Source organism: Epinephelus lanceolatus, chromosome 16, assembly GCF_041903045.1.
Source record: "Epinephelus lanceolatus isolate andai-2023 chromosome 16, ASM4190304v1, whole genome shotgun sequence".
Taxonomy (NCBI): Eukaryota; Metazoa; Chordata; class Actinopteri; order Perciformes; family Serranidae; genus Epinephelus; species Epinephelus lanceolatus.
In genome coordinates, this window is record NC_135749.1 from 21,774,423 (window position 1) to 21,793,523 (window position 19,101).

Below are 19,101 nucleotides of genomic sequence, written 5' to 3' on the forward strand. Positions count from 1 at the left end.
GTGCTATGTAGCCTGACATTTGCAGCCGCAGTGCTGTTGCTACAGTCTAGACTCAAAAACCATTGGAGACTGTGGCCTTTTCATGTCTGAGAGACAAGATGAGACCGCACCTGATGGGGGAAAATTGCCATATTTGTAAAAATAATCAGTTAAAACACTTCTTATAAAAGTGCATTTTCAGCCCAGAGCTCTTTTATGTATGTTTTTTTTTTTCATGTACAATTTCTTGAAACCATTAGCAACACCGTGTTGAGAAAAAGTGTTAACTTTAGCTCGCTATGTGATTCTTCTCTTCATAGAATATGCTGCAGAAGTGCTAGCATGGTGCTAATTACATACCAGACTGTTTAACAGCCTCCACTGCACATATATCAAAGAGGGCCATGGCTCTTACACACACACACACACACACACACGGCCTGTAGACTGGCAGGCAGCCCAAAACACCTGCTCCTCAAGCTGTCCTCAAGAACCAGACACGCAGGAGGGGAGAGGAGCAAGGATTTATTTCACAGATCTATGCAGATACACTGCTCCCTATCCCACAAATGTTGTCAAAAGGCAGCTCTTAAATTCATTTCAATTCAATTTTGTGTTGCTGAAGATAGATCCACAAATAATACCCTCTCAGCAACTCTGAGTGTTTTTCTACTGTGGGTTTGTGACCTATTCAAGCTATTGTGGAGGAGTAAAAGCAAAATATATAGAAGAGTTCAGGCAGCACAAAAACAAAAAGTCAGTCTTGTGCCAAAACACAAACAGTTCCCCTCAGAATTACAGCTCTGTTAACTGAAAAAGACAAATTCAGATTGATGTCACCACAATCCGAATTTTTAAGATTCAGTATTTTGCATTTGTTTTATAATTGTTGGCACTTTAGTGAAGGTAAGTATGTGGGTACTCTCACTCTGCCATTGTTAGGTTTGCACACTAGTCCAAAAACGGAAAACAATCTGTCAGCTACCATCTCACACACCTTACATACACTATACTTACACACAGACATGCTGTTGAAAGCCTCCAAGTCTGCAAGCTGTGTATAATTGCACGTTAATCACAGGTTTTTTGGTGGCAGTAATTAGACGGAACAATCAAGGCAGAGTCTGCTATGCAATGACGTCTAAACTACTGGTCTCAGATCAGTAGTTAAATAAAATCCAAAACTCCGAGGGAGGTCAGAGTCACACATTTTCCGTTGCTGCAGTCACAAATTAAAGACAATACCCTCTTGAATGGAGAGATTAAAAGCAAAGTTATCTTTTTGTTATGCATTTGACATTATTATTAAAAACAAAAGCTGAAACAGGTGTGCTCAGCTGAAGAACAAATTCCCATCATCAAAATTAAATGACTGTTATCATTGCGTTTTAACGTTACAACCAGATGTTTTCCATTATCATTTTAGCAAGTCCAGAAATCCTTGTTTTTGCATGTCTAGACATTACACCAGTTCGATTTATCATGTAAAATAGAAAGGCTGACGCAGCTTCTCACAACAGCTGCTGTGCTCAAAAGATGGAAATAAAAGTTAGGGAAATTTAACAAACGTGTGTGCAGCGCAACACAACAGTGACAGATCGAGCAGGCCGAAGAGGAGCAGCGCCAGATGTTCTTTTTCCCACAAAAAAAGGAAACACTTCACTGCAAGAATCAACTGAATTAACCTGATGAGAGCAGTCAGCTGTTCTGCCTCATTGCTCTGTGTCTAATGGTTAAAGCTGAGCTGGCACACGCCTGTGTGTGTGTGTGTGTGTGTGTGTGTGTGTGTGTGTGTGTGTGTGTGTCTGTGTGTGTGTGTGTGTGTGTGCATGTCTGTGTGTCTGTGTGACCCTCTGGACAATGGGGCGTTACTGGAGCGTGCAGTCTTACGATGCAACAACATAACCCCTGAGGCACCAATCACACCTGCCAATCACACATACATACAAATGAATAGAATCACACACACACATACACACACACTCACACACACAGAGGATGTTTTTGTCCTTGAAAATTCATTTTCCAAGAACAGGTTGTGAGCACCGTTTTGACTTTGAAAGTGACACATAATGTGCTTAATAGCTGTGTATTTTGTGTGTGTGTGTGTGTGTGTGTGTGTGTGTGTGTGTGTGTGTGTGTGTGTGTGCGTTTCATGACTCAACTTCACTTGGAAATATAAAAAATACTGCTACGGTGAGCTGCACAGGTCATGACTTCAAACAGAAGCACATGTGCGTTTCCTCATTATTCACATTCAGATAAACACTGAGCAATCATTCAAAACCTGTCTGTCCCATAAACACAAGATAAAAATGCACTGCACACACAGACACACACCAGCACACAGATGATGCATACTCCAGATAAATCCTACGTGCATGCAACATAATAAGGTCACGTGAACGCATGACTGCTCATACACATTTATCTGCACAAGCACACACACTGGGACACACACATTCACTCAAGTATGTACAGTTTAGGTGCAGTGATAAAGCTAACTGGCTTACTGGAGCGGCACACATGTTAATGTATCACACTCACACCAGATATGCTGTGTATAATTCATCACAGCAGATTTAGGACGAGTGAACCGGTGCGATAGCGTAAGCTCTACGTTTAATTTTTTTCATATGATACCAGTCTGTATTTTTAAAATAAATCAAAACACATCTGACATTAATGGCCAATTTAATCGCAGTCCCTGTTGTGGCTTTCAGCATACATTTACACATGCGATGAAAACATGTCTTTTTGAGTAAGAAGAAAATCAAACGCAACATTAAATATTTAATTCTTCTTTCATTTTGTATGAGAGCAAATACTGGGGGCACTGGTTTACAAGGCTAAAAAGTGGATACACGATTCTGATTGGCCAATGAAAGCTAATCTGTACTTGCTCAGCTCTGTGCTCTGTTAGATTAGAGTAGTACAAGGCTAATATATGTATAATTAATTATGCTCAAATGGATAAACACAAGTTCAAGTTCTTTTATATATCTGTGCATTTTCCTGTATACAAATTTAAGGTCTTGGGATAGAGGGTGAAGATTATAACGCCCTCTGAGCCAAATTTGTGTTTTTAGGATAGCTTACATACTTTATAAGTGCACTTTTATCTCTTGTACTTCTTTACAGCGTTCTAAACAGAAGCACAGGGTCAATCATCACATCTGAAGAAGTGAAGCAGGAAAGGTGCAGCGTCCCGAGTGTGTGTTTGTGTATCACTACGCTTCTTATGAAGCAAATTTCCATCAATTATGAACCAAGATCGAAATATTAAAATGCACTGAAATATGGATGATATAACCTAGAAACAAAACGCCGCAGGGGGATTGTTACTTCCTGCCTACATTTATAACACACACACACAACACACTGAGATACACCTACACATGGAGCCACGTGGGCAACACTCAACATGAGGATCCACACTTGTGTTCAAACACAACCCACTAATTTGACACACATATCATCTGACACATACTGCTTCTCTCCCACACACACGCGTGCACACAAACACACACAAGCACACACGCACAGGCAGCGCTAACCCCCCATCACCACACACACACACACACACACACACGCACGCACTTCAAGTATAAACCTCCTACATACAGTCAAACAAACACTTACACCTCCGATTTTCACATACAAACACCATCTCTCATCATAAGGGTGGCAGATGGTAAACAAAAAATTGCACTTCAAATGTTCAGATATGTTATTGATAAATGCACCATTATTTTCTCAATTATTCAGCCATTCAGTTGAAAAATGTCTTCCTTTTCCTCCTCATCCTCATTGACATCACTATCATAACTGTTTGCCACACACACAAACTCCTGATTTTGAGTTTAGAGACTACAGGATGAAAACACAAATGCTCATTCATACATTTTTAGACACACATACACACTGAACATAGTTTTACACATGCACACACATGCAACCACCCACTCACAAATACACACACTACTGTATGTTTGAATTCTTACCATGATATAGTCCTTCCATTTAAAGTCTCAAAGAGAAGAGAAGAGAAGAGAAGAGAAGAGAAGAGAAGAGTAATCCCCTCTGACAGACAGCTAAATTGGGAAAATCCAAAATCCTGGGCTCCTGTGGTCTTTGGGCTAGTGTTGAGATGTGCTAGTCAGCTAACTCAGTAATGATGGCTAATGTCGGCTTAAGCTTACAACCCAGCCTCCTCCTCCTCCCTCTACTACTACTACTACAACTACCCCTAGTACCCTGACACTCAGATACACAGCAGCATGGGTGGGAGTGGAGTAGGGGAGGGAAGAGGGAAGGCGGGAGAAAGCGAGGGGTAGCCTATGACAGTGAAAGGGGGGGAGGGAGACGAACGAGAGAGAAAAGGAGGTAGGAGGAGGGGGTGTCTTTGTCTCCCAGGAGACGGATGGAGGGGGAGAGGGGGAGCCAGATGTACAGGACTCAGGGGGAGAGACAAGAGAAGAGATGAAAAGAAATGATGCAACAACTTCATGAAAAGAAGTGATAATCAGGGAGGAAAAGACGCATAAAAATCAGAAACACCAACAAAGCAGTATGGGTGATAAAAGGAGAAAAGTGAGGAGTAAAAAAATATATGGGGAGAATATAGATTTGGTAATAAAATAAGAGGAAGACAGGAGTGTGAGCTGTGTTGCCTTTGGCTATTCTGCCTCTGTGACACAAACGCACCCCTGAGGAGCTATTCAATTAATCATATTACAATATTCTCAACTCAACATTGTCCTATGGAAACCATCAATCGTCAGAACAATAAACACAGTCAATTGTTCCACTGACTTTGTTTGGTAAGGGGTGCACATCTAATCCAATTATAGTGTAATCAAATCACATGCAGGGATATAGAGGTAAACCACCCCAACACTAATTTCTTTCTACCAATATTTTGAGACAGAATGGTTTAGTCAACCTGAAACACTGAAAATAAGTTATGGGAATATGATGTTTAGTCCATGCACATTTGAAAAAATTCCAAGTACCCTTGAAGTGATACCAATACCAATAAAGCACTTCAATTGCTACCCATCATATGAATGGGAGCATCATGCAGTGGTTTAAAATGCCACCACCACTCGTCCCCATACAAATAACCTTTTACATTTTTTAAAAACATTTTGACAGTGTTCACATTATTACAATTTTTATTAAAAAACTGTACAAATGATTCTGTCAAATACGCTGTGCTCTACTTCAACGCTTACAGTGATTGGCTGCACGCAAAACCAAAGACCTTTTTTTTTGTTTTTGTTTTTTTAAGATCAGGGTACAAAAGGGTAAAGTTTCGATACCACTTGGTACTGGATTATTTCGATTAGGGCTGCAACGATTAGTTGACTAATCGATGACTAATCAACTATTTTAGTAGTCGACTAATTGGTTTGAGTCTTTTTCCATAGAAAAATACTATAAAAGTACCCCAAAATACTCTTATTGCAGCTTCTTACTTTAAATATTGGCAGCTTTACACACCCTCCCATGACGGTAAACTAAAACCCTTTGGCGTGAGTACAAAACAAGACATTAGATGACATAGTTTTTGGGGTTGGGAGAGACAGACCGACATTTTTCAACATTTTAACACATTTTTCGATAAAATGATTAGTCAACTAATCAAAGAAATAATTGACAGATTGGTCGACAATGAAAATAGTCGTTAGTTGCAGCCCTAATTTCGATGTATTGAGTACCGATACCCATCCGTAGTGTAGATCCTTGCAAACATGGGCAGATGAACAATGATGCAATAAGTTCAACCTGAGTTATTGTTTCTACAACTAATATTCAAGTAAGCCCACCTTTCATCTAAAGATCTTGTGCAATTTTATTTCATTTTGTGCCAGATATACAGCAAAATACTTTTGTACTTCAAATTGTCAGGACTAATAATGATGATTGCAGTATGTAGTGAATTACCTACCACAATAACGTCAGCCACGGTCAGCAATCTCGGGTGTTTTTGGCTTTTTAGAACACTTATCATATTCCCAGACTCATAAAACAGATTCTAAAGAAGGGACACAGTGTTGGTTGACACAACAAAGCAGCAATTTTGTGTCGTAAATCGCATAAGACCAAGAAGAGTTTAGCAATTGGGAGCCTGAACATCCTTATCCCAAAGGCAGAAATCTGTTGTTGCTGGAAACTTTCCTATCTATAGCCGTTTTCCACTGTTTGTGCCTGTAGATATGAACTACAAAATGTGCTCCAAGTGCCATAAAATCAATTGGCTGCCACTGATCCTTGATATTATGAGCAGTTTGACAAAGTATATTTACTATGAATGAGCCACGATGGAGACATGATCTCTCTCTCACACACAAGTAAGCAAACAGGCAGACGGACAAGACCAGAGACGAGAGTTGCTCAGGAGTAAAGCAGATTAATGGGCCACTGGATTAGTAGGCCAAGATGTCACACACACACACACACACACACACACACACACACACGCCCCAGCTATAATAACTCTCATGTAGAAGGTGGATCTTTGCTCTGTCCCTCATATCCGTGCTTGATGAGTCAGTGTGTTAACATCACCCTCTAGTGGCAATGCCTTTTTAAAGTCATGTGTCACACAGTCCTAACGTAACCCTGCTGCTGTGACTTTGCTTTTTTTCCCCACTAAAATCTATTTCCCATTACTGGGTCTGCTGGGCTGATTCTGTACTTTGCCCAAACATCAAAACATTAACAAAAACAAACTCCTATTCAATCCATTAGTTAAACGTTGGGAAAGTGAACAAATCAGCCAGATTCCAAAAATTCACCAAATCCAACAAATGTACCAGTTGAGAGTAGTTTGTTTGATAGCTAGTAAACTTCTCCATCAGTGCATAAATGATCCCATCAGCTTCAAACAGCAAGAAAAAAGACATCAGCTGACATTCTGTTAAAGTCTGATTTAGTCATGGGCAAAAATCCCATAATAAACTTTGAGCATATTGGAATTCAGGTGGTCCAAGAGTACACTTTACTTCTGCACCTCTTCTTAGCTCTGTTTTCAGGCTTTATAAAATCCAGGCCGTGGCAGGAGACTTTGGCCACTCACAGATCATTCCTACAAATTTTCCACAAATGCCAATGCGCGTTTATGTCCTTTTAGTGAGAGCCTAATTCAATTGTGGAGACTCCAGCTGAGAGAGTTGCTATTCCAGCATTGGCATCAACTGCCTACACTGCAAAGCAACCTGGAAATGGAAGATGGACTTGTCTAAAAGAGTCTGACAATAAACTAAACAAATATGTCAATATTGGCGTAAGTATTTCAGAGATGGAGAGAAAATGCGGCAAACAGATTAGCCTTCTGCTGACAGGAGCTAAAGGCTCAAGAGCTGCAGCATCAAGCTCACATTTATGCAGCTAATGTAAGCAAGAGCCTCGAATCACATTGTGCCCTCCGCCTCACTCCCTGCCGCTACACACCACCCCGCAAAACGCAGAGCTGGCAGCTAGTCAGTGGCCTGAGCAACACGAATCCAGCCAGCGCAAACCCCAGAACTGAGAGATCGGACAGCCCTTACTCCTGTCCAGATCGATGAACAGGTAAGACCTGGCACTACCGCTGGCCACCAGCCTGCTATGACACCCAGTGCTGGGGGGTTTGTGCAGCCACCGATCGAAGGTCCGTTTCCTGAGCTGCAACCTCTCCTTGTGAAGAGGCAGTCCACAGTGACAGAGCAGGGCAAAGGAATGGTGGGGTGGCTAACGTTAGCTTTCTAATTCTTGTCTTATTTTCTGTCTGGTAAACAGAAAAAGAGACAGTTAAATAAGATTAATTTATGAAGTGTGTGCATACGCCCGTGGTCATCCGGTGGGAGGGTGTTAAAATAGAGAGGGGACAAAGGCAAGCTGAAAGAGGAGGATGTATTTTCAAATTCTGTCAGGGTTTTTTTTTTGCCTTTTGTCAGATTTTTGCCTAACCCAGCTTTAAGTATTCCTTTTCAAAATCAGCCTATGCCAGTTTTCAGGTGTTTGCCATGGCTGACATTCGTGTTAAAACCATCTAAAAACAGGACAAAACATTTTAGCAGACTAAGACTCAGACAGCCCAGAGACTATTCTTCAATGAACCTTTGTTACAGGAGAGTCCCTACTGCTGACTAATCACACAAACAGACACATATTGACACACAGGCAGACACACACTGTGGCATTATACCCACATCTGACCTCAGCAACACTCGTTTATGGTCGCAGACCAGTCTATGAATATATGTGAGTGTGTGTGATGTCATACCTATGGCTCGCATCCAGGTGTTTCACTGCCGATCTGTATGTGCGTGTGTGTCTGTGTGTGTGTGTTTCCCCGTGATCTACTATGACTGTGTGTTTTTGTGGGTGTGTGGCTGTGCATGAATCGAGCGAAGGGATGAGGTCATATGATTGGCCGAGCAGACACTGATGTCTGCCTTGGTCTCTCTCCCGCTCTCTCTCTCTGTCTCATGATTGTGCAATTTAAATGCATTTTGTCCAGCTTTAACCTGGAAACCAGTCACTCAATACTATTATGCACAACCAATGATAAATCGACACCTCTTCTTGGTTCTTGTCAAAATGTCAAACTGTTCCTTTAACTGCAGTATCATTAATTGCCTCAATCTGTGTATTTTTATTGTTTGGACAAAGTGCATTTGATGTCTGAGACACATCCTGAGATCATAACTGGTGGACAGCTGAACAAATGGAAAAGAACAGTTGGGGACAAAAGAAACCTGCCACCAAGGCTACCACTGAAGATAAAAGAAGATTGATTGATGTAGGTAATTACACATTTTCTCTACAGGTAAAATAATGTGCTTAAAATTAGGGTTAAGTACATCTTGAGACCCTTTCTTCTTGCCTCATCTCTCTCTCTCTCTGTTTTTTTTTCCACACTTATTTTCCACCCAGCTCTCCGCTCCTCCCACCTCTTTTCTCTCTGTGTCTATATGACAAAGCCCAACAATTACTTCTTTCTTTCTCTCACTCTCTGACTCACTGCAATGTAATTACAATGACTGTCCGCTCAAGCACGACACACACACTCACGACACATACACACAGGGGGAGAGGGCCGACGTATTTACAATATATGTGGTTGTAATTGTTCTTTTGTAGTCTGCAGTTCAGTCGCTGCTTCACTTTGAGAAAACTGAGGGAGCAAGAGAGTGGTCATTAGTTTGGGAGTCACTTTGCTTGAGTCAAGCAGTCAGTTTGCACACTAACACACACACACACACACACACACGCACAAACACACACATGCATATATACACACACCAGAGGGAATCACTGTGCTCCAGTTTCATTCATCACTAGCTGACATGCTGCACCAATGACCTGCATGACCGAAGGTAGCTCGCTCTAAGTGCATAAGTGTATGTGTGTGTGTGTGTGTGTTTGTGTGTCCTTGTGTGTGCATGCCCCAAGGAGGGACAAGTCATTAACTACGATGTCATTTCCTGCCATTGTAGCAAATTTCAGTGCACACAGTGAGAACGCTGTGCTGCACAGTGGCCTGTCTACGCACAGACACACTCTAAAACAACTGTATTTGGACAACCTCCTCATGTATACTGTCTTCCACTAAACTATTTAGAGATGGACCATTCTGGTTCATTGGGACCAATTTAAGTTTAGCAGAGATGTTATCTCTGAAATGGCTGGCCCATGTATGTACAGCAAGGTAGAGAATTCCTCAACATATATTTGGGAACTCCCACTGTGGGGAGTTTGACAGCTGACATATGGACCCAAAGGTATATTCTATGTCATTACTAATAAACACTAGTACTGCTACATTGCATTACTAACAACATCATCTCGTGTTAGAGGAGTTTTTGACCGCTGGCCCAGAAAAAACAATGGATTGGTAATGGATCTAACCTTGTATAACTCATCCAAAAAATGCCTGTATCAGCTGCAGTTCCAATTATTGGGATAAATGAATACACTGAAGATGACTCACGCACAATTATACACACACAACTGCAGGTGGCCATGATGCAGATATTACTGTCTTATTGAAAACACACAAATGCAACCTCGAGAATGCACACACACATCGCTAAACCAAGTTATAATGAGCACAAAGATTTGTAACTGACAAAACCAAGACAGTGTTCACTCATGTTATCTTTAGTAAACACAGTCATTAACACAGCAGAGCGACACACAAACAAGCATGCACTAGCATGCACACACACAGGTACACACAAACATACCAGCACACACACACACACACAAACCCACAGAGGTCTGAGCAGCGTTGCTGCTGCTGCTGAGAGGAAGAAGGCGTTTTCCTTTCAGCTCCTGAGGGACGCAGCATGCTTTAGGATGTACAGTAAGTGCTCTGTGAGTGTGTGTGTGTGTGTGTGTGTGTGTGTGTGTGTGTGTGTGCTCATGGAGGGGTGTGGGGGCTGCTTCCTGAATGCAACCAATCCAGAAGCAAAGGGAATGGACCTTCATTCCACCTCCTGTCTCCAAAAACACCCAAACAAACACACACACACACACACACACACACACACACACACACACACACATACTCCTTTTCCTTCACAGCTGAAACCACATGCAGGAGGATGCAGGGGAATTAGTTCCACAGAGGATAAAAGCTGCATTTATAGGACACATACAATCGCATACATGCCTGCGCTTGCACAAACACACACACACACACACACACACACACACACACACACACACAAAGTTAGTCATACTTACAAATTAAGTGGCCGGGGCAAAACAAAGAACACCATTCGCCCATGTCGACTGTTCATTCATAAGTTTTCCTTCCTGAGGTGAGCTTGCGAATAACATTCATACATTTGTGCAAGAGGTGAGGAAACAACATAGACCTCCACACAGCTGTGAGTATTTACACAGTAGGTATGAAGTAGCCAATCACTGGGGGGAAAAATGGTCACCATGTTTGCTTGGAAAACAACTTATTTTCAAAAATGCTCAAACTGAAATCTTGACTCGAGAGTTGTTCTTTTTCTCTGCAAACAAATTATTTCATTAGGTATCATGAATTCCTCATGACACACACACTAAGGACACACTCTTATTCAGGACCTCTACATACCTCCACACACACAGCCTGTGTCCGAGTGATTGGTATCACTAGTTAGAGTCATTCTGAGTCACCACATTCTGCTATCTACTGACACTAGACTGCTGGCTTTGTTACCCTCTTGTCTTTTTCGCTACATGTTTTCTGACTGTCTGTCTGGAGTGGAACAAACTTGAATAGAATACATAGTAGATGTCGGCAAAGAATAGAGAAGTTGGGACCAAAACGGAGCGCGAACCTTGCGGGAAATAAAAAAGAGAAGACAGACTACAAACGGTAGCGTTCTCTGCAATGTAATGGACTGCTCCTGTAAGATCTCTGAGTGTAGTCAAGTGTTGCTATAAATACAGGCCTCCTGCACTGCTCTGCAATTTACACACACGGAAACACAAGCACACACACACACGCGCGCGCGCACACACACCACTGCCACGCCTGTATTAGCCTGCTGAGGACCAGCCACAGGAAGAGTTGTGTCAGGATTCAAGGTGTAGCCATTTACTATACTCTCTGTGAAGTGTATTTCTTCCTACCGACTTACTGCTATCTATCACAAAAGCCTAAATTAACATTTCCACAGTAAAGCAAAAATTAAAAAAAAAACACTAAAAACTAAAGTAGAGGGTCCATAGGAAGGGATTTCCCAGAGCCACATGATGTATGTCACAAAGCAAAGCAGCATCGTCTTCTGCTTGTGTCACACACTGAAGGTAATGACATGTTTCTACTCCAGATAAAGGATTACACTGCATTCATTTTGGTCTTATGATGCCAAATTAGTAGACTGCGGCTAGAGTTCACCACACGGTTCAAACACACATGAATGGGACAAATTTCAGCGTAATCAAGTCAGAAAATCGTTATGTCTAACTTACTTAAAGGCTGTGTGCTATCATCTGTGATAATTAGCAAAAAGCAGCCACAGTAGGTTGTCACTGTCCGCACAAATTCAGCTTCAAAGATCACTGAAAGAAGCAGTTCTGCATGTGGTGTAGCACTTGGTCATGGTAAGTGAGCTGAATGAAAGCAGCCGGAGTGGAACTAAATACAAGCTTACCAAGTGGATAAGCTAATTAGCAGTGTGAGCCTTGTTTGCTAATTAAGAAATACTCCCTCATACCGGTGGAAAGCTCTGTGAATGTCATTCCCAATCAATTACATTTTAATTAAGTGCTGGGTTAGACGATATGGTTTTGCAGCTGACAGCGTTTAGTGCAATGTGTTTTTTAAAAAAAAGTAGAATATGAGACAAACCATTAAAACTTTGGCTTTAGCATCGCAACCCCCTTTTTTTTTGCTTGTTTCGGTAAACGACTGCCTATATGAATTCAAAATGCCTCAATCGAAAAGCGAGCAACTGTAACAGGACAGTGAACTCACAGTATTTGTATTGCACCTACAATGTGCCAAACTGTGACTGTGGTGCACAGGTGCAATCATAAACAAGTCCATGACCTTAAAAAAACTGTGCATTCCCTGCACTAACAGTAATGGATCGATCAGTACATAAATGACTGCTTTGGGTTTAGCTTGCTCGCAGAACTGCGACTATAAATGTGCAGAACAGCAATCCTATTAGTATACTGTAGGTCTGAAGCCTCAGTGGCCTCAGGATACCGCAATTCATTAGCATTTTCTCACATCTTGAATATGAAGTAGAGGCAAATCAGGCTCCAGCAGTCTTTCGCGGTTCAGAAAATGCAGAACACAGGAGCAGCATGTTTTTGGGACGTTTCACTTGGACTTAGTGACATCAAACATTTGAGTGTTTACTTATATCCACATAAGCATTTTGTTATCTAGGAGAAATATGGAAAACATGTTTTTAGACCAGGGTTTTTTTTTAAAAGAGAGAGAACTTTAAGATGCTCCAATATGCAAGGAATTATGAATGAACTGCACCAACAATCTGAGGTTGTTTATGATAGCTTAAGACAGAAGACATGTTTTCCATGGAGTAGTTGATGAACTGTTTACTCTATAAAATGAGAAAGTTATGGGAACGCTGGATGATGTCTTTAAATGTCTTGTTTTCTCTGACTAACTGCCCAAGAACAAAAGATATTCAACTTAAAGGTCTGGTGTATAGGATTTAGTGGCATGTGGCAGTGAGGTTGCAGAACTGAACTTCTCCCATGTACCAAGGATTTAGCAGAACTATGGTGTCATTCATTCATTTTCCGTAACCGCTTATCCTCTTGAGGGTTGTGGGGGGGCTGGAGCCTATCCCAGCTGACATTGGGCAAGAGGCGGGGTACACCCTGGACAGGTTGCCAGACTATCACAGGGCTGACACATAAGCCCTTTTTAAACAGGAATTGTGCAAATTTGCAGGAAACCCCAATCAGTCTTCTTTCAGCATTGGCAGTATAAAATCAAAATCGGGGAGTGCAGCAAAATGCCGCCTACCTACTTTTGTTCATACAGAATGTGCCTTTTTGGGGCAATGGGGGGCGTGAGCAAGTAACAAAACGCGTAGCTCAGCGTGTGACGTAACCAGTGACATGGAGGGATGCCACAGCTGGTCAGTCCTTCGGCGATTCTCTCGTAAATTGGCCCGTTCTTCACCGTCCCCGTCATCTGACAGTTAATGGCCTCTTCGTTTGCGAGGGCAAGGAGGGCGCGCAGTTCCTTGTCTCCTCAGTTGCTCATCTTTACAGTGTGTCAGGTCTGCATTTCCCTCTTGCTACTAGCTGCTCGCTAATTCCTGCTATCAGCTGTTTCCTGTTTATCCACCACCAGTGGGTCGCACGTGCGGCGTCATCAACAGCTCCTCCCACAAGTCTTCAACAGCCCCTCCCGTTGCAGAAGGCCGCCTCGGTCTTTTTAAACTAAAAGGGTTCCGCCAATATGTCTACCCTACGAGGTGGAAAATTGGGCACCTCAGTTCAACTCACCAATCCCGCTCTGTGTGTCTAAACGCTCACAGCTTGCCGGCAAAACGACCCAACATTCGACAAAAATCTGGCAGTGTGTCTCCTATAGAGACAGTCAACTGTTTAAACTCATATTCACACCTACAGGCAATTTAGAGTCACCAGTTAACCTGCATGTCTTTGGACTGTGGGAGGAAGCCGGAGTACCTGGAGAAAACCAGAGAACTATGGTGTTTGACACAAAAATGCAAAAGGCCCTCTTTAGACCCAGTGTTTGATTTGTCTGTTCTGGGCTACAGTAGAAACAACATGCCGGACTCTGTGAAAGAGGACCCACTCCATATGTAGATATAAACGGCTCATTCTCAGGTATCAAAAACACAACAATACATATTTTAAGGTGATTAGAAACTCATAAAACATAGTTATGAATATTGTATACCACTTTCTGCCAATAGAAAAGCAGCAAATCATCACATCTGAGAGGCTATCACCCATGAAAATTTGGCATTTTGCTTGACTAGATAACTAAAACAAATATTTGATTGTCAAAATTTATGCAAATTGTTGCAAACTAATTGATTATTCAAAAAATTGTTTCAGCCCTAATTTGAAACATTGCATTTGTGGATGAATACTTCTCAACATAACTAATACGCACCTATTTATGACAGCTAAATGAAAGGGAATGTAGGCAGGCACATCATATCATACACCCAACTAATTAACACAGTCATGTAGCCAATAACCTAAATAACTGGGCCATATTGGTTGGTTAGGTTTATGAAAGTCTTTAGAAACAAGTAATGTTATGTGGAAAAAATAAAGCATAACTGGTATATTAAGACAGAAAGGAAGAGTTCAGTGGGTTTAGTTTGTTTGGGAGGACATCAAGGTGACTAAACAGCCTTGATTTCATGACAGTGGGAACATAAAAGTGCTTAAAACAGATTTAGGAGCTGAATGTAGGTTAATTCTGTGCACTTATTCACCGTTGGTTGGAGTTAACGTTACTCCACATTCACTCCATGTGACTGTGGCGACGAGTTTGGTGGCAGTGGGTCACTCTTCCTTTCAACTGCTCCAACTAACTACAAGGAAAACTACGTCCGAGTTATGGTGCTGCAAAACTAAGCTTATATATTAGATATTTCCCCACTTACAAAAAAGTGTGTGGTTTAGAAACTAAAGGAGGAAACAGCCAACGCCAGCCAGGACGGACATTAAACCAACCGCATCCCATAACGTTACTTTCTTTAAAGGTTAGCTCTTGAAATAATCCCCAAAAACACAACATCACTCACGTTGACTTGTTCCGGGAGACGTCCGAGAGGTTTGTGTTGACTTTACCGGCGTGGGAAGCTGTTTACAGTCGGTAAATAATCCGTTATTTCAGTTGGAGAGGTAGGAGTAGTTACAGTTAGTGCTTTTTTTTTTCGCTCCTGCCTATCTCCCCCTTCTCCCTCTCTCCCGTCGCCTGTTCCTGCTTCCCTTCTCCACATCCAGCATTCCAATATGGCCGCTGCAGTGCAGGGAGCGACTCACACACACACACACACACACACACACACACACACACACACACACACACAGAGGGAGGGAGAGACAGAGCAAACTACTCCCTCTGAGGAAAGCCTCGCCTCAGGCACAGCAAACTGCAGCCCATGAATGAATGAATGAATGAATGTGTATACTGTACATGTTATCATCAGGCATTCATACTACAGTGAGAGCAGCAGTAGCCATTGTAGTAGTAGTAAGGTTACTTTTGAAATGCAATGAGTTGCTCAGTACTAGTTACACAGTTAAAAATGTAATGGGCCTAAGTAATGTAACTATTTGAATTACTTCATCAAAGTAATGCAATTTATTTCATTGGATAACTGACTACTTTTCTATTTTAAAAAAGTTTTAAACTGCGCAATAAAGCTGTAAAATGGATGGAAAGCAACAGAATAAATGTTTTAAATAGAAACTCTATCAAAAAGAAGATATTCAGATGTAACCCATTTATAATCACTTACATTTTGATTATTAACTGTAATTTAATTATTTTTCTCTCAGTAACTGTAACTCATTACAATTTTATTTTGTAATTTAACTACATGCAACGTGTTACTCCCCAAAACTGGTGAAGAAATATAAGTCATACATTCAAACTTTTAGGATCTTAAAGTAAAAATATGAGGTTTACACCATCAGTATATGCATACAGTACTGATTATGCATATTACATCACTGGATTATAATTATTGATACATTAATGTGTGGACTACATGATTTAATGCTGCAGCTGTCACAAATGGGGTCGATTGTAGGGACTTTATATAATGCTGGCATGTGGAGTTGCCCCCAGGGATCAGTGAAGTCATTATCTTAGTCTATAGACTAATATCACGTCACTTGATTATAGTTTGTGTAATCTGAATCTGCAAAGTTACCTTAACTTTCAAATAGTGGAATAACAAGTAAAAAGCCACAAGATTGGGTTATAATAAAAACACATATCAGTCTTTATTGCACTTTTTTGGTACTTAAACAAATCTGCAATCAATCAAATTACGCACAACTAATTCATATGTACTTTTGGGGCCCTTGATCAGTTGCGAGGCCTGGTATTGAACTGGATGTCCATGCTTGCACGACTGAAAGACTATCTGGCTGAATGAGTACATCCTCTGCACAGAAAATATTTTATGTCAAAGACCACTGAATCATGAATTGAATCTTGCACCCTTTACCTTGTTTGACACTCTCATTTGTCCATCTTAATGCCAGGTAGTATTCTGCATGGTGTACAGTTTATATCGGCTCGTGTTACACAGGTCCAAAGGTGACACCTGCTGGTCACTACTTGTCACTGCAGTATATTTGGGTTTACGTATTGCCCCGAGGGTATGGATTTCCACATATTTAGCATTTAGCATATTTTGCCATGTGTGTTTTCTGAAAAAAAAGTTTGCAATTAGTTTTGAAAAGGATCCTTGTTTGATAGTGCTGGAAAGACCTTGTGGTTTCAATCATTTATGTCCAAGAACAGATGACATTAAATCTGTTGTTCAGGCGGAGCCTTTCCTTTGAGGCTCTATGCTGAATTTTGCTTGTGTTATCTTATTTGGTTCATCTACATACCACCAACACCCTATCAGGGTGCTAATCTCCCCTTCAAAACAGGCTGCCGTGACCCGGATTCGAACCGGGGTTGCTGCGGCCACAACGCAGAGTACTAACCACTATACGATCACGGCTGGCCACCGCACCTCATGCTACGATGTGGTTTCACGGACACTGAGGTTTTGTTTTGCGATGATGATGAAATGACTGTTGTGTAGCCTAAAATTTCAATTATTTAAAGATTGCTATAGACACACAATTTAAATTCATGCAGGGTTTGTTTAAACTTTTTCTGAAGTGTTTTTGTCATTTAGCCTCTCTTCATTGATATAAATGGGGTGGACACAATAAAAGAAACCTGTAGTAGTACATCCTCTAAAATGACAGTACAGTTGCATCATTATATTCATGAAAACTTAACATTATAAACTTCATTAAAGGGATAATTCAGATGCTTTGTAGTGGGGTTGTAAGAGATACTTATCCATAGTTAGTATATTACATACAATAGATGACTGTCAGCATGCTCCCAGTTTGGAGAGGCAGGCTGGGGTCCAACACTGAAGCTAAGCAATGTGCTGCTGTGGATGGGTCAGCAACAAAATTTGTTTTAGCCACCTAAAAAACTCTGTATCAGTTTAAGTGTATGCTATATTGATGGTATTTTCACTGCTTTACCTTAATGTCAGACATTGATTTCCAGTGGGAAAAATGATGTCATTATTCTGCTCTCTTTAAAGCCAGACTCCATTGACAAAACTAGTGATTTAATATTGGTGAACACAGGAGCTGCTGGTCTACTACTGCCTCTATCAGTTAGTTAGTTTGTGTTGTTGTGTGACTTTGGCTTTATAAAGGGTTAGTTGGGATTCATCAGAGTCATACAATAACACAAACTAACTAACTGATCAAAGTAGCAGTAGACCAGCAGCTCTCATGTTTAGCGTACTAAAATTACTGTTTTTGTCAATGGAGTCTGGAGGCTTTGACGAGAGCATTGATGGGAACTAAAGCTGTTAATGGCGTTCCCTTCAGTACAGGCTGTCTGAAGGAAAGGTAAAACTGTGAATATACTCTCAATATAGCATACCCTTATATCGATATTGATTTCTTTAGGTGGGACTTTTTTAGGTGGCTGAAATACATTATATTATCGACCCCCATCCGCAGCAGTACATTGCTTAATTTCTGTGTTATACTCCAGCTTGCCTCTCCAAACTGGGAGAGTGCTGACTGACATCTACTGTATGTAATACACTAACTATGGATAAGTACTCCATACAACCCCTCCTCAAAAAATCTGAACTATCCCTTTAAGACATAATTTTGTGTTACACTGTATCAATTTTAGCTGGGTGTACCTAATAAAGTGGCAACTGAGAGTAAGCTCACTGTAGCGTATGCCTTTCAAGGCCAAGATCCAAATGACAACCATGATGTTAGATAATACAGAGGCTGATGTCAGCATCTTAGGAAGATCTGCCGTGACCCGGATTTGAACCGGGGTTGCTGCGGCCACAACGCAGAGTACTAACCACTATACGATCACGGCTGGCCACTTCCTCTGCAGGACCACATTATTACCATAGGCAAAATCAACATGGCATACACAGGAATATGTAATATTGCCAGTTTCTCTTTCTTTATTTATGGGAATCAAAAATTGAAGGGTACGTTTGTTTTGGCACTATAAGTAGGTCTACACTGAGATACTGGGAACTTAGCAGAAATATTGCCTGTGGACGATTTAGATGAAAAACAATATGAACTGGAGTTTTGCATGGCCATTCTCCTCCCTCTCTTTGCAGAAATAGGTAGAAGAAGTAGCCTAGAAGTTAGTAGTAGTAGGCCACTAGCACTAGTGTTGTTAACTGTCTAGCTGATGTGAAATTTAGCTTGTGTAATGTATATTTTTGTATTTATTTTCTTTATGTGAGTACCTTTAAATGTAATTTAATTTATTTCTGATTTCAGCCATGATGCCAAACCATGATTAGGTATTGACAAATTGTTGCTACTCAGTCACTTTTTAAAATATAC

At 41.1% G+C, this 19,101-nt stretch overlaps 1 protein-coding gene and 2 non-coding genes across 5 annotated transcripts in view; all 3 read right to left on the reverse strand.

Annotated features, from left to right (window-relative positions):
* The window catches only part of ptk2aa (protein tyrosine kinase 2aa), a 77,554-nt gene extending 62,087 nt beyond the window's left edge, over nt 1-15,467 (reverse strand). Inside the window, exon 1 of one of the 3 annotated variants that reach the window (XM_078175600.1) lies at nt 15,252-15,467. Coding sequence is in view for 1 of the 3 variants with exons in the window: in XM_078175596.1 (XP_078031722.1) it covers nt 3,984-4,002 (19 nt within the window). In the remaining 2 variants the exon portion in view is untranslated. Of the gene's footprint in view, nt 1-3,983; nt 4,205-15,251 lie in introns of those variants that run through there. The other 2 variants (XM_078175601.1, XM_078175596.1) reach the window with 2 other exon arrangements.
* Nucleotides 15,468-17,123: 1,656 nt separating this feature from the next.
* trnah-gug (transfer RNA histidin (anticodon GUG)) lies at nt 17,124-17,195 on the reverse strand. The gene has a single exon. It is a non-coding gene; the product is annotated as a tRNA-His (tRNA).
* A 1,346-nt stretch (nt 17,196-18,541) lies between these two features.
* trnah-gug (transfer RNA histidin (anticodon GUG)) lies at nt 18,542-18,613 on the reverse strand. The gene has a single exon. It is a non-coding gene; the product is annotated as a tRNA-His (tRNA).
* Between the last annotated feature and the right edge of the window lie 488 nt (nt 18,614-19,101).